General features: G+C 46.1%; 1 protein-coding gene across 4 annotated transcripts in view; it reads left to right on the forward strand.

The window, feature by feature from the left end:
• Samd4a (sterile alpha motif domain containing 4A) overlaps positions 1–16,031 on the forward strand; it is a 217,171-nt gene that overhangs the window by 121,249 nt on the left and 79,891 nt on the right. For all 4 annotated transcript variants that reach the window (XM_021203202.2, XM_021203204.2, XM_029541556.1 and 1 more), the window contains exon 3: positions 9,645–10,163. In XM_021203202.2, the coding sequence (XP_021058861.1) occupies positions 9,645–10,163 (519 nt within the window). The remainder of the gene's footprint in view (positions 1–9,644; positions 10,164–16,031) is intronic.

A 16,031-nucleotide genomic window follows, 5' to 3' on the forward strand; every position in this document is an offset into this window, starting at 1 on the left:
CGAGTGCTGGGATTAAAGGCCTGCGCCACCACGCCCGGCTGGATATATTCTGAATATACTAATGGATTAAGTTTGTAATAACAAATCTGGAGGGAGAAAGAAGGAGGGACGTATTATCTTTGGACATATACCATTGAGACCCTCTAAATGGAGATGAGGGTACAGTGGAATCCATGTCTAGAGATCAACAGAGAGGTCCGGGCTGTAAACATAGATGTGGTAGTTTCCCTGCATATTCCTGGCTCAGAGATCAGAACCCGGGCAGGTGGTTGGGGGAAGTTGGCTTATTTTATACACTTTCTGGAAATGGGTGCTTCACCTACAGAAGTGAAACAGAGCCAGCGGTGGTCAGAAACTGAAAGAGAACCACAACCCTAACTGGAGCTCTTGGCCAAGAGACTTCCGGATGAATTCCCAGCTGCCCTGGGTCCTTTGGGGGCCAAGGAACCTTATTACTGGGACACCCAGCTATGCCAGAGCTCAGGGGAGAGTGGCTACAGATCTTTGTTGAAGAGACCACCAGACCACTCTTCAGGGGTGGCTGAGCCATTGCAGGTCTTTACTGGGGCTGGAGATTCCTGATTGCTGCCCTTCGAACGCCACCAGTGTCCATGGGATAACTAGCACCTAGTGGCTTCCTGCCCTCAGAGAAGGCTTTCAGGCTTCACGGTTCTACTCTATAGATCCCTGCCTTTCCAGGCAAGCTCAAGAAGCAGGAATTGCCCGTGTGTATACAATGAAAAACGATCACATCCACCTGCGGTTTCCCAATCCAAACTCACCTCAGAGTTCCCCTGTCACATCAGTCACCCCACTTCCTGTCCAAAGTCCAGTAAGTCCCGTTAGTGCTGGCCATCCCTATGTGTATGAGATCATCCAGTAGAGCAGTAGAGTGTGGGCATCCATCCAGTAAGCACCTCTCCAAGGATGGCTGGTCCGTCCTCCCATTCCCAGCAGTTGACTGCTGATAACTCCTCCTTTAGGGATGGAGTCTCATGACCCCTTCCCTCATCCATGCTGGAATTTTGGTTGGCTTGATCTTGTGCAAGTCTTGTGTCTTGTACAGCTGCCAACAGCAGTGTCATGTCCACAGGCGGCACTTTAGAGCATGCCTTTCCATCTCCCAGCTTTTACGTTCTTCCCTGGGCCTTGTTTGTTTGTTTGTTTATTTACTAAGTATACAAAACCCCTCGTATTAACTAACCATTGCTGTGTAAGAAATTACTCCCGGAGGGAGGGGGCAGTGATTAGAGGGATGCCTCAGCAGTCAAGAACTTTGTTGCTCTTCCGAAGGACTGGGGTTCAATTCCTAGCACCACGTGTTGTCTGGCAATCATCCATAATTCCTGTTCCAGGGAGTCAGAAACCTTCTTCTGACCTCTGAGGTCATCAGACACAGCTGGCACGCAGACATACATGTGAGCAAAAACCCTCATATACATGTAAAACAAAATAATAAAAATTAAAATATATGTATCTTAAGAAATTACCTCCAAACTTAATGTCCTAACGTAACAGCCTGCTTGGGCTGGCCAGGTCCAATGTCCCTGACAACGCCACTGTCGTGATAGTGACTGGAGTTGGAGCAGTACTTTCAAGGTGGCTCAGTGATGTGTCAGACAAGCCTGTTCTGACTCTTAGCAGAAGGCCCGAGCCTTCTCTGGAGATGCCTAAGTCTCTTCATAATTGGTATCACTGGCTTCCCTCACAGCAAGGGAACAGAGAAAGCAAGGGAACCGCAAAGCTTATGAAGGCATCCCTGCCACAGTCTCTTAGCCACACAGATGTTTGATTAGTGTAGGAGAGTGTGCAGGGTGTGAATGCCAGAGTAGAGGGCCAGTGGGGACCATTCAACCAAGGAGAAAGATGCTTCATACCAGACACCACTGGTTACAACAGGGCCCTGGAAACTCCAGACATTTGGGTGTCTCATGATAACCCCCACCGAGTCACCCAGATTACTCTCCCAGCTCAAGAAGAGACCTTGGGGGACAAGAGGCAAGAGTAGGTACCTACAGAGGAGGCTCCCCGCTTCCATGCTGCATTTGCGCTTTTGTCTTGATTTGGGGGTGGGGGGTGGGTCTCTGTGTCAGCTCATACTCTATCAAATGCTTGCCATACGATGTTCTCATTAGTTCTGTTTTTGCTTGTTTGTTTTGTTTCTGGTTTTTTTTTTTTTTTTTTTTTTTTTTTTTTTTTTTTTTTTTTTTTTTTTTTTTTTTTGAGTCATTCAGAGTTGGGCTAAATTTAGAAGCTTTCTATTTCTGCTGTGTCCAGGATTGGGTTTGTAATGTAAATTCTAACCAGGACTATTTACCTATCAACTCCCACTGTTGTTATTGCCTTATATCAAGCACATGTAGTTAGCCAGCTTTTCATGCGAGTGTGCACTTAATTCCTGGCCATTTCTTGCATGAACAAATTATCTAAATGCACTTGTGAAAAAGCCTCTTTATGGTGAACGTTATTAAACTGAAAACTGGGGTGTAATAAGATAGCAATTTAAGGGTGATTTACTAACAATTGCAGCTTTAAACACTGACATACGATTGTGTGGCAACGATACTGAACTCGTCACCCCGAGAATTGTGGGACAGTTTTCTAATCCTCGTGGTCTTTAACTACAACTTTCCATTTTTCTTTCACTCTTCTTATGTCACTGGATTAAAATTGGTAAATCATTAACTTTTCCCCACATTAAATACCTTACACATCTGGGCTCCTTACTCAAGGAAGGCACTCAGAGGATGGAGAAATGGGTTGACATCATCAAAACTCATGGGGATCGGACTTTAGTTTCCCAGTTTTAGTTCTCATTCCATACAGGCTGATGCGGGGGGGGGGTGAGTCAGGAAGAGATTAAGGGACATAGACACCCCCAAAGAAGGCTGGTGGGCATCTAGTGGGATGTAGCTAGCATGTCCCACGTCTCCTCGTGTAGGATCTGCCTTCAGCTTGATGGTAGAGGTGTTCTCTCCTGTAGCATTGTCACAGACGCTCATGCTGAGAGGCTAACGATGTGTGCTGTCTGGAAGGCGGGGAGGCAGACCCTGCAATACTGGCTTGGTAATTTGACTTGGGGAGCAGTGGTTGACAGGACGTACTGAAAATCTAGATAATCAGCACACAACTGCCTGCGGGAAGACCACCACGGGAGGCCAAATTATAATCAGAAACCATTTTCTAAGACACCCCGAAAAATCTCGCCCTTTAATGTGGGCGTAGCTCCAGACCCCATGATCAGTGCATTCTTTTCCTGAAGGCACATAGGGAGCAAACCCATGGTCCACCATTGCTGGTAAGCAGGAAATGGAGGCGAGGGAGCGTTTAGTAGCAACAAGTTAGGGACCTGAGTCTGTTTCAGAATAGGAACAGCAATGTCAGATGGACCGAAAGTTCAAAGCCACGTGGCTAAAGCTTCCTTTTTTCCTTAGAGGCACTTGGATATACATTAGTTACCTTTGGTCATGAAATAAATTACTCAAGGCTTTGCTGATGAGAACAATACATATGTAATCACACACTCTTTCTTTGGCTCTTGTAATGTGTGGTTGTGGCTCCAGGTCCGTCAGAATGCTGTCTGGAGCTCTAGTCATGTGAAGACTCTTAACAGGGCTGAGACGTCCTTTGCAAGGGGACATTGGCAGAGGACCTCTCTGCTGGTGAATCTTAGGTCAATCTTAAACAAACTAGAGGAGGGAGCCTCAATTGAGAAAAGGCCTCTGCTGGCTGGTGGTGGCGCACACCTCTAATACCAACACTGGGGAGGCAGAGACAGGTGGATCTCTGAGTTTGAGGGCCTGTTTGGTCTACAGAGTGAGTTCCAGGACAGCCAGGGCTACACAGAGAAACCCTGTCTAAAACAAACAAAGAGCAAGCGAGCAAGTGAGTGAGCGAGCCAATGAGCAAGCAAGCAAGCAAGCAAGCAGCACCCCTCCACAGCTTCTGCATCTCCAGGTTCCTGCATTGTGGGAGTTCCTGCCCTGACTTCCTCCTCAAGCTGCCTCTGCTCATGGTGTTCCATCACGGCAATAGAGTAACCTTAAGTAAGACATCCTTGGCTCCTCACCAGAATGACCTCATTGGGTAGGACTGCCGACTTCCCTCAGAGTGAGCCATCCAAGAGCAGAGAGCGAGGCAGAAGCTGCATCTTTTATACCTTCAACCCTAAAGCTGCATGGTGCCATCTCCACAACACTGCTTCAGGAGACTCCCTAAACACGCCCCTCCCCGCCCCCAAACCTCAGGGAAGAGGATGAGCTTCCCTTCCAAAGACAGGCATCAAAAGAAATTACTAGCACCCTAAGACCACACACAAAAAGCATCCTCTCCATTGTCTCTGAAGCTCCTTTTGCTACTCTCCCAGTTTCGTAACTATAGCTACGCATTTACACAAGGTCGACGTAAGGACTGCATACCACAAATACTAAAATATCTAGCTCATGGCGGTTCTAGCCTGATAACCATCTGTAGCTGAAGCTGGTTTGCCTGCCTCCGTGCTGCCTCTTCGCCAGTCAAAGGACCGATGGCAGCTTAGTCGTTCCACCTACATCTCTGTCTCTCTCATCAGCGAGAAATAAGGCTAGTTAGGAGCTGTGCCACCCCGCCCCCTCTCGCTAAGCTCCTTGAGAGGGTTCAATGAGTAATTAAATGCACGGGGCTTACAAGAGAGCCTGGCCCACAGAAACCACTCAATACTGTTAGCTGTCAGCGTGATGGCGAGAGCAAGAGAAGTTTGAGCCAGTAGGTGTGGTTAGCCTCAGAAAGCAGCCTTCGAGCTGAGTTCCCAGGAGGGGTAAGCAAAAACCATGTTGTCTTCCTGACCACACCACAACCTCAAACCATCCGAGAGCTATTCCTGGGGATAGTGCTATTTCAGCCCTAGAAGGGACGAGGGACAGAGACCTCTCTTCCCGTCTCTGCTGTGCCTCTTCCCTCAGAGTCCTGGGTTAATACTTGGCAGCAAGTGCTTGCTGGAGATAACCTGTCTCACTAGCACTCCGAGTCCTATTTATGTTTTATTTTTGTCCTGACATTTTTTTTTTTTAAGACCGACCTTTTGTGAGGGCAGAATATCTAAACAGGAAAGTGGCCTAGCAGGAGTCTAGGAAATTCTTCAGCCTCACGCATTTTTTGGTTCCTGAATGTAATTGTAAGGGTATGTGTGCTTGCAACCTGCCCCAGCTCACTGTTGGCTTACGACACACGTCTGTTCTTCCTCTGGGCCTTTTTGTGTCCTTCCTGGGACTCTTGAGACCCTTGGACAGACTGCCTAGGTTTCTTTTCCTCCTAAATATAGCCATCATGTGAAGCGTGCCAGACTCATGTCCCGTGTCTGTCCTCTCAGCAGAGACTGATGCGCAAGGATTGCTGTGTATTAGAGGCCAGAAGGAACCACATAATGAGACTTTGTCTCCAAACAAATAAATGAAAAATACCTCAGACTTCAATTCAAGAAAAAAGAAAAAAAACAAAAAAAACAAAAAACAAAAAAAAACAGAAAATGGTGCCCGGTCTTTGCAGACAAAGGGATGGAGCTATTATGACGAGTTTTTGTTCATTTCCCCAACCCCTTTAAAAGATAGGCTCTGTCTAGTGAGACACATGACATTCTTACATCTGGTTGCAATCAGATAGATATTAAACCTAGTGACAATTAGCTAAATTGTCAAGAGAGGTAGGAAGGACCTCTCGAGGTCACCTGTCTCATGCTCTTCTCCACCATTAGAATGTCCTTAGCCTATGCTGAGCTGTTCCGGCGGGTAACACATTAGGCTCACTCAAGTACGGGTGTGTCGGTGATAACATAAGCCCTGGATTTCAAAAATTTAACTCAAGTCTAAAGAGGGATACATGTCTGTCTCCCTAGTGATCTGTAGTGATTACGTGTTGCAGTGATATTTAAGTGTTGGCCTAAATCAAGTAGCTTGTTGCTTTTTTGTAATTTGACTACTGCAAAGTTGCAGGTACTGTACATGGCTCATGTTATTTTACTAATTATCTGTGCTGCTGGTATTATATCTGGTATTATCAGTGGGGTGTCTAGCAGTATCCAGACACCCTACTCCCTACCCTATTCCCAATCCTTACCCTTCACTCACTCCTCAGCCCCAAACCTGCACCACTGCCCTGAGAACAAGGATTAGGAGTTTAAATACTTCTACCACAACTCTTCTGGGCCTTTCATGATCCCGGCTTCCCACTTCTTCTCTGTAGTCTTCCTCGGTCTTCAGGTTAGTGGCTTCTGCTTCATACAGTGACTCCTTGGCATTCCAGAAAACCCCACATGAAGAGAGTCCAGTCCCGCTTCTTATTGTTAGAAGGGTGGTCCTAGCTCTCTGACGATTTAGCGAATTGCTACCAGATATAGTAACATCACAACTAGTTGTTCTTTATCTTACAAGACCGTGAGGCACTTGTGATCCTTGTTCCATAGGTGAGAGGCTCGGCAAGATTGGGTAACTCCTAAGTACATGGTTCTTAAGTACTGATTTTTTATTTATTTATTTATTTATTTATTTATTTATTTATTTATTTATTTATTGGTTTTTGGTTTTTCCAGACAGGGTTTCTCTGTGTAGCCCTGGCTGTCCTGGATGGAACTCACTCTGTAGACCAGGCTGGCCTCGAACTCAGATATCCGCCTGCCTTTGCCTCCCGAGTGCAGGGATTAAAGGCGTACGCCACCACGCCTGGCAGTCACGAGTTGGCTTTTGAAGGTAGGGATTCTGGGAGAAGAAAGAAACTCTCCGTAACACCCTCCCTCCTCCCTCCTTATCTTTTTTCCAACTTGGTGATATTTTAATGACTTCCTTTGTGTCCTCCCTCTATTTGTAAAACTAAATGTCCAAAACTGCTTGCATCATCTTTCTGTGGGTCTGACCGATACAGAGCGAAGGGGAAGGGTTATTTCTACTTGTTTCTACCACCAAGTACTCAACTGGTCCTTTCAGTACTTCATCCCATTTAATCCAAGGAAGGCAGTAGCTATTGGGACTTACTACCCATGACTGATGTGACAGTTAAGGCTCAAACAGGTTAAGCAATGTAACAGAATGCCAGGCAGTTCTGGGATTAACTCCCATGCCTTACTCCAAAGACACCATGTCCACAGTGCTAATTGGTTAGCTTTCTGTAACTGTAACACAATGTCCAAGAGAAACTCCACTTAAAAAGAGGAAAGTTTTATTTTCACTCTCAATTTGGAAGATTCCAACCCATAATGGTTGGTTAAGAAAACTTGTAATAGCCAAGAAGCAAAAAGAGAAAGATGGGGTAGGGGGTCGACTATCCATTTTGGGGATATACCCCCAAAGTGGTCAGAAAATCTCCTACTAGACTCAATTCTGAATATCTCTAAACTGGGGACCACACCTTCAACGTGGGACTTTCAGGGAACTCGAGATGAAGGCACAGGACTTAGATTTTTCTTCGCAAGTACTCTGAAGAGGTCTTAGTACATGCCAATGAGTTTGTAGCTTAACCTCTTCAACCTAAAGACACCATGTGAAGTCCACTGGGGATGCCCCGCTCTGTGGATTAACACTCCATCTCCAAAACTCAACAGGTGTCATGCTTTGTCTGCCGTTTGAGTGGGGCAGGGAGGAGAGTGTTAAGGAGCAGATCTGCACGTGGGTGAGCACGAAGGAAACTGGCGTGGTGTGGGAATGCGGGGCTAGCTGCTTCATGTCTGCTGTCCCAGCATCCAGGGGGGCTGAGATGGAGCCAATTGCGAGTTTGAGCCTAGCCAGGGCTTTAGAGTCTGAGACCTTGTCTCAAACAATGAAAAGACAAGCACTGGGGTCCCACTTGTCTGTGGTACCTAGAGCAAAACCAGGTTCTTGGGGACATAAAATGGAACAGTGTCGTGCCAAAAGCTAGGAAAGGGGTGGGAGGTCTTTGTTTTGATAAAGATAGACTTTCTGATTAGAAGGTAATGAAGGTCTACAGCAGTGATTTCCAACCTTCCTAAGACTGTGCCCCTTTAATACAGTTCCTCATGTTGTGGTGACCCCACACACACCATAAAATTGCTTTCCTTGCTATTCATAACTGTAATTTTGCTTTTTGCACAAACAATGATGTAAATAGCTGTGTTTTCCGATGGGTTTAGGGAACCCTTGTGAAAAGATCGTTCGAAACCCCAGAGGGGTCATGACCCACTGGTTGTGAACTGCTGGTCTACAGGCAGATTACATGCTGCTGTGCATGTCTTTAGTGACACCAAAGCACATGCTTAAAATGCTTAAGAATGAGAACCCATATAGAAATGCCAGGCAGAGTGGTGCACGCTTATAAACCCAGCCCTGAGAGACACAGGCCATAGCCTAACCTAGTCGAGTTCTCTCCCCAGATGTAGGTGATGTTCCTTAGAATAACATCCAGCATGCTCTGCTGTCCTGCACACACGTCAGCACACATACGCACACGTGCTACACTCACTCACACATCAATTCCAACAAAAAATTTAAATTAAAAATAAAGTGTTAAAAAAAAAACCATAGAAACAGATCTTTGTAGAAAGATAAATTTCCTACCAATATATGGGATTCAAAGTGTCCCTGGAGCTGTATGGCTCCTTCGCTCTATTATATCCTTATGAGAAAGCTGCAGATCTCAACACGAAGATTCAGGGACAAGGGGGTTGGGTCCCTTCCTCCTGACATGGTCCTCTGTGTGGAAAGTTGAACCAGCTTCACACATCTCCCTTCTCCTGTGCTTACGGTGCTTCAGGTCGATGTCTGGAGCCGGGAGGCAGCTTCGCTTCAAGAATTCCTTCCTGTGAGCCCTCAGTTGATGGAGATTTCATCATCCTTGCCCCTTGTCTATGGTTGTGCCTAGTCTTGTCTAAGAAGGAAGGCAGGGCTGTCCATTCTCATTGGTTGGAACAAAGTCATCATCTCTTTGACAACTAATCATTTGTTAATTTTAAAATGGAGACTTTTATTCTATATTTTATTAGATATTATATAATATTATATATGTATGTGTGTAATAAAATATCACCTATTTTATTATAAGGTAGAGATTAAATCTATTTTTATGTATATAAGTGTCTGCCTGCACTATGTCTGTGCACTATGTGTGTTTATGGTACCTGAGAGAGCCAGAAGAGAGTGTCAGATCCCCTGGGGCTCGAGTTACTGACAGTGGTGAGCCACTCTGTGGGTGAGCACTCGGAATAAAGCTCAGGTCCTCCGAGAAAGCAGCCAATCTTCTCAACCACTGAGCCATTTCTCCAGCTCCAAAGATTTCATGTTTTTGAGACAAGGTCTCATGTAGTTCCCGCTGCCTCAAACTTCCTAAGTAGTAGTGGATGACCTTAAACTTTTGAACCATCTGTCTCTGCATTCTAAGTTCACCAAGAACACCTGTAATCAGGTGTTCAGCACAATACCCACATTTTATATAGTACAAGGGATCACGGGGTCTACCATCTGCACTCTCTAAGAAGTTTTGAACTGTATCTCATTGAGGTTCCTGGCCCCCAAAAACCTTAATCCAGTTAACCAATCTCATACACAGTTGAGAACATTTAGCCAGGGTTAAGAAGTCGGAGCTCTAAGCCACAGAAATTTAGAGTGTGATGTCTCGTGTGTTCGTGGGTGTATTTGCTCATGTGTCCTGTGTACTTTTCCTTTCAGGAATCATTAACCAATGGCAACAGGAATCCAAGGATAAAGTGATTTCCCTTCTGCTAACTCACCTGCCTTTGCTGAAGCCAGGAAACCTCGACGCGAAAGTAGAGTATATGAAACTGCTGCCCAAGATCCTGGCACACTCTATCGAACACAACCAGCACATTGAGGAGAGCAGGCAGCTGCTGTCCTATGCTTTGATCCACCCAGCCACTTCCTTGGAAGACCGCAGCGCACTAGCCATGTGGCTGAATCACTTGGAGGACCGCACATCCACCAGCTTTGGTAGCCAGAACCGAGGCCGCTCGGACTCTGTGGATTATGGACAGACGCACTACTATCACCAAAGACAGAACTCTGACGACAAGCTCAATGGCTGGCAGAACTCTCGGGATTCTGGGATTTGCATCAGCGCCTCCAACTGGCAGGACAAGAGCCTGGGCTGTGAGAATGGCCATGTGCCCCTCTACTCTTCCTCATCTGTCCCCGCCACAATCAACACGATTGGAACCAGCACAAGCACGAGTAAGTCCCCTGGAACCCCTTTAACGCATTCTGGTTTGGTGATTTGCTGTGTGTGGCACGTCCTGCTGACAGCATCTGCTCTGAGCACCCTGTAACCCTGGGAGAAGGAGGGCTGGTGGCATTCAGCTACGGGAGAGGGCTCTTTGGACCCGGTATTTGTTGCTCTTTGGCTCTGGAAAGATGAAAATTCTGGGCAGGTTAAAATGATGGATGGTCCAAATTTGGGGTTTAGAAAGACCAAAAATAAAGAAATGAGAGGAGAGGGAGTCAATGGTGAAAGAAGGAACCATTCTGTTTCCACAAATAAAAATGCCTTTCACCCTGGGGCTCAGGGATTTGCAGAGACACTGAGTTACTGTGTGCTTCTCTGAACCTGATGTTAACCCATGGTTGACCAGACAGCTTTATGGCTTCATGCTCTGTCTTCCTTATGTATTCTCCTCCTTCTCCTTCTCCTTCTCCTTCTCCTCCTCCTCCTGCTCCTCCGCCTTCCTCCTCCTCCTCTTCTTTTTCTTCTTCTTTTTCTTCTTCTCCTCTTCCTCTTCCTCCTCCTCCTTCTCCTCCTCCTTCTCCTCTTCCTTCTCCTCCTTCTCTTCCTTCTCCTCTTCCTCTTTCTCCTCCTCTTCCCTCCCTCTTCCTCTTCTTCTTCCTTCCTCTCTTCTCTTCCTCCCCCATCCTCCTCCCTGTCCTCTGTTTCTTCCTCCTCTTCCTCCTCTTCCTTTCCTCATGTATACTGGAATATCCTCTTGCATTTTCTGGTTGAACCCGTAGTTCTTGGGTGTCCCTGACCAGAGGGAGCAGGTTTGCTGATTGAGAATGCTGCCCTGTGCTGTGAGCTAATGTGAGTGCTGTGGCCTTCCCCTCACTCGGTCTAACATGATGTGAAGGAAGGGTCAGGAGATGCCCTGTGGAAAGAGAGAGCAAATGGCAACCTCCCCCTCTTTTGAAGGTTCTATACTGGGTATGAGGGCTGGGAGTCCTTTCTATGGTGTCCTACTTAGGCCAAACAAGGCGGCCGACCTCCACCCGTGCCTGTATGTAGCAGTGCTGAATACAGATGGGTGACTCCCATCAAACAGCCTTCCCTAGAGCTGATTTGCACACATCTGAGACTGTTGTGACCCTCCAAGATAACTCTAAGCTTTCTTAGGGGAAAGGTTTTGCAACTGAACCCAATGTACCTGTCAACATGCAGGTTAACCCTCTATTAAAAGAGACAAGAAGAGGAGCTGAGGGTGTAGAGCTCTTGCCTAGCGTGTGTGAGGCCTGGACTCTTATCTCCAGCACCATAAACACATGGGAGGGGGGGGATAAGAGAGGCTTTAAAACGAGCAAGGATGCCTTGGCCTCTCCTTGAATCTTTTGGCTGTTAGAACTCTCTAAATAGCTTTCTCAAATAATTAAGAACAACAAATCATAGCCGCGTCAGCCCAACAGCACATTGCTAGAATATTTCAACATGGAAGACCATACTCTGCTTTGGGCTCAGCATAAGTTATTCTTTGTTCTTTTCCCTTTTGTTTTTTGTTTTGTTTTGTTTCTTGGTTTTTTGTTGTTTTTTTTTTTTTTTACTTTTATCTGTAAGTGACTTGAACAGTTGTGAGCTGGGAGAGAGTCTTGCATTGTTGACTTGGGAATCTCATGACACTTAGTGTCCTTTACAGACTCATGGTCCAGCAAGGAACAACTTTTATCAGCCTCTGTATACCAGAGAATAGCTGGGACTACAGCAGTTGTGAAGGTCTGCTAGCCTCAGTTTTCTGGGTGAATGACAGGGTTCCAGTTATGGTTGCAAAAAGGCCTTGGTAACTTAAGAGATGCCGATTTCAAGCAACCCGTCGTTGTCTTTATCTGCTTGTATGTTCCGTGTCCTTCATCCTGAACTTAGTCTCAGATCGCTGCGCATTTCATTTTGCAGATTGACCTACTCAGGGTCAGGTTTTATAGTATTGACACTTTGAACATGCTCATCAGATTAGTGGCAATCCCACTCCCTCACACGGAGTGTGCTTTCAGTTCTGAATGCTCCCAAGAGAAATACCTTTTCCTACGTCTAAGGCCACAGAGTACAGCTGCTCACTAACGCAAGTGGCCTTTGTCCCAGTAAATCCATCATAAGCTAAAAACGTCATAAGCCAAGACTTCATTTGACAAACCTAGCCTGCTGAGCATCATAACGTAGCCAAGCCTACCTTAGATATGTTCAGAACACTTCCATCAGTGCACCCTAGGAAGATCATCTGTCACAGGAGATTTCTCACTGAGTAGCTAAAAGTGAAAGCAGAATGCTTGTGTGCCTGTGCTGTTAGACAGCTTCAAAGGTCAAACATCACTAAGCCCAGCCACTGCAGGTTGGGGACCAAATGTAGTCCAGGGGACTGTGACTGTACCATGACTTTAGCTACTCCACTACAGTAGAAACTGGGTACAGTTTCTTCCACTGTCTTGGAGAACAGCATTTCTTCTTTCAAAGTAGAAAGCAGCAGCTGTCCTAAATAACATGATTTTAACTATCCATTACTGCCACGTTAGTGATAGGCAAGGCCGAGTGGCTCACTGAAAAGCCACACCCTTAGAATTTTGTTTAATTTTGTTTAAGATTTATTTATTGTTGTATGTGTATGGGTGTTTGGCTTGTATGTATATCTGTGTACCACGTATACGCATGGGATTCAGGGAGGCCAGAAGAGGGTTTCAGATACCCTGGAACTGGGGTTACAGGTGGTTATGAGCCACTATGTGGATATTGGGAATTGAGCCCAGAAATGCATCAAATGCTCTTAACCAATGACCCATCTCTCCAGCTCCCTTACTTTAGATTTTAACCTAATTTTAGTCCAGGACTTTTTTAAATATCCCCTTAGGTCATTAGACCTTCAAGAAATCCCTCGGCCTTTGTGGCTTCTTCTCTTTACAGGTTCCCAGCCCTCCAGCCACCCTGCAGATACTTTCTGTCTGTTTGTCTGTCTTGTCCTGAGACTGTTGGAATCCATGGGAAACATTAGCAGAAGGCATTGCTCCTGCTTACAGGAAGAGAGAAGCCATGTCAATCAGTGTCATAATTTAAAAAATCAAACATGTCTTTCTATATGACTTGTTTTCCAAAGAATGCCACATTTCTGAATTATATAAAAGCAAAGTCTAAAATAATCAGTAGATGCTGCTGCAATGGCTGTAGGTTCAGTTACTTGGATGGGCGGCTGTCTTAGCCTGTTTTGTGTATCTATAACCGAGTACCATGGATTGGGTAATTTACACACCAGAGAAGTTTGTTTAGCTTGTGGTTCTAGGGGATGGGAAGACTAAGAAAGAGGAGCCATCTCTGGGAGTGTCTTCTACTGCATCGTAACATGGCAGATGGCTTCTCATGGCAAGAAGGATAATTGTGAGTGTGTGCAAAGGAGCTCGCTCGTTTTTGTAACAAAACATTAATTCATTCATAATGGCAAAGCCCCGTGACCTTCTCAGTCCCTTGGGGGCTCACTTCTCAACCCCGTTGCCTTGGGACCGGGTCTCTCATTCATGAACTTTGGGAAGCACATCCAGACTGCAGTAGGCTGTACACTGTAAGGGTTATGAATGTTTGGAATGGAAAGATTCCTGTGATCTGAGGGTGTGGATGGGGTCAAACTCTAGCAGAGGGAATGAGTAGAAGGAAGGAAAGCTGGAGGAGGGCTCAGAGAGGAATGTCCATTCTGAACAAAAGGATGGAGCTGTGGGTGTGCAGGCAGGCTGATGGAGGGTGGAGGAAAAGGAGAGCTCAGGAAGGGACGGATGGGGATGAAGGAAAGCCGTGAACGGAGTCTGAAGGAAGTATCTGTGAGCATAAAGGCACTGAACAGAGTGTGAGCAGAGTCGTGCAGGGATTGGTCATTTACAGGCAGACAGACAGACAGGCAGCAAACAGTGGGTGTGGTCAGTGACTATCAGAGCCTGTGCTGTTAAATCATACAAGCACCCTTGGGATGAGAGCAGGGTGGAGGCATCAGGGAAGGTCTGGGAGGTCACACACAGCTGATAACAATATAACCTGACACAGCCACCATGGAAGCCAATGCAGAGGCTTCTCAGGAAGCTCATGACCAACTGGGGACTGGTCAGATGCCTCAGCACACATGAACTTGCTGCCCTTGCAGAGGGCAGGTCCCAGCACCCACACTGGGCCACTCCCAACTGCCAGCAACTCCCAGATCAGGGGAATCCAATGTCCTCTTCTGGTCTCTGCGGACACTCACATTCAGATGCACATACCTACACATAGACACACAATTTAAAAGTTTTCAATTAAACAAGCCCAACAATTGATATCCCATATAACACAGCTAAACCGCTCTGGTTTACAGAATTGTAAACTATTTACAGTTTACAATTTACAGAAGCTAAGTTATAGAATTAACTTTTGTGTCCCACAACAGAAGAATGGATGAGGAAAATGTGGTACACACACACACACACACACACACACACACACACACAAGGAAACCTTCCTTAGTCATTCATTCATATAGTTGTATATAAAAAATTTCAGAGCCAGGCATGGTGGTGCATGCCTGTAATCCCAGCACTCAGAAGGCAGAGGCAGGCAGATTTCTGAGTTCGAGGCCAGCCTGGTCTACAAAGTGAGTTCCAGGATTGCCAGGGCTACACAGAGAAGCCCTGTCTCAAAAAACACCTCAAAGTAGAGAGAAATCTGTCCAGGGGAGGGAGGGGTAGTGAGCGAAGCAGAAAGAGAAAAGCATGCTGGGAAGTGTGTTCATCATACACACAAAAAATTGTTTTAAAGAAAACCTTTGTTCCTAGGAGAAATCATTAAAATAGGATTCAGGGCTGGGTGTGGATAGAGGTTATTGGTCATTCATTTAGAACGATTCTATTGAAACTTCTGTAGGACCTAGGTTGCTCGAGGAATCTTGGACACTATTGGAGAAGGCCAACTCACCATTGCTTGCAGAGCAATCCAGCATATGTCAATTAGAGTTTGAAAATAAATCATACGGTTCATTAGCACTTGGTACGTCATATGGCGAGTCAAGTGCCTACAAGTGAGCCCAGGTGTTAAGGTGATTTGGGCATGCAGTTAGTTGGTCAGGGCAGGCCTCATTGAGATCTGATGCTGGTAAGGAAGTAGTGAAGCCTCCAAGGAGTACCCCAGACCAAAAGGCTAGGGCAGAGAGCCGGAGACTTCATACCCAGTGTATTCATTACAAAGCAAGAAGGCTGTTGCCTAAGGGAGAGTGAGGCAGACAGTGCTGGGAGCATTGGGCAGAGGGTACAGCCTACTGTGGCAAAGACTTTGACTTTGTCAAACCAGGAAACCACTGGGAATTTTTGGCAGATGAATGTTGTGTCCCGCCTCACAGGCTAAAGGGATTCATTGGCTGCTATATCTGTAGTCAGACTGTCTCGGGGCAAGGACGGGTCCAGAGAGACCATTTTGGAGGCTGATAACATCATCATCCAGGCAAGAGACCATGATGGTTTGAACCAGCAATAGTCACTGTAGTGGGGTGAAGCTAAACTGATACACTGACCAAATCATCTAATTCAGAACTAAATTCCTTCCTCATTATTTCTCTCTCATTCATGTTGCAACTAGTAAAGGGAATGAGAGAGAGGGCATCAATGTTGCTCCCATGAGATTTGCCTGAGCCACTCCTAGAAGGATGGGGTTACTTCCTGTTGAGATGAGTAAGTCTGAGTTGGACAAGCAGAGGAGCTTGAGGGTAAAAGGCTGAGCTCAGTATCAGAGCTGGTGAGTCTGGGCAGGGTGATGGAGATTAAGGGATGCTGAGGAAGAGGCAGGATATGTGGATATGTTCTTTGGGAAAGAGGGTGAACCTGAGGCTTTGTGACTGGGTAGCATTTCAA

The sequence above is a fragment of the Mus pahari genome, chromosome 8, assembly GCF_900095145.1.
Source record: "Mus pahari chromosome 8, PAHARI_EIJ_v1.1, whole genome shotgun sequence".
NCBI lineage: Eukaryota > Metazoa > Chordata > Mammalia > Rodentia > Muridae > Mus > Mus pahari.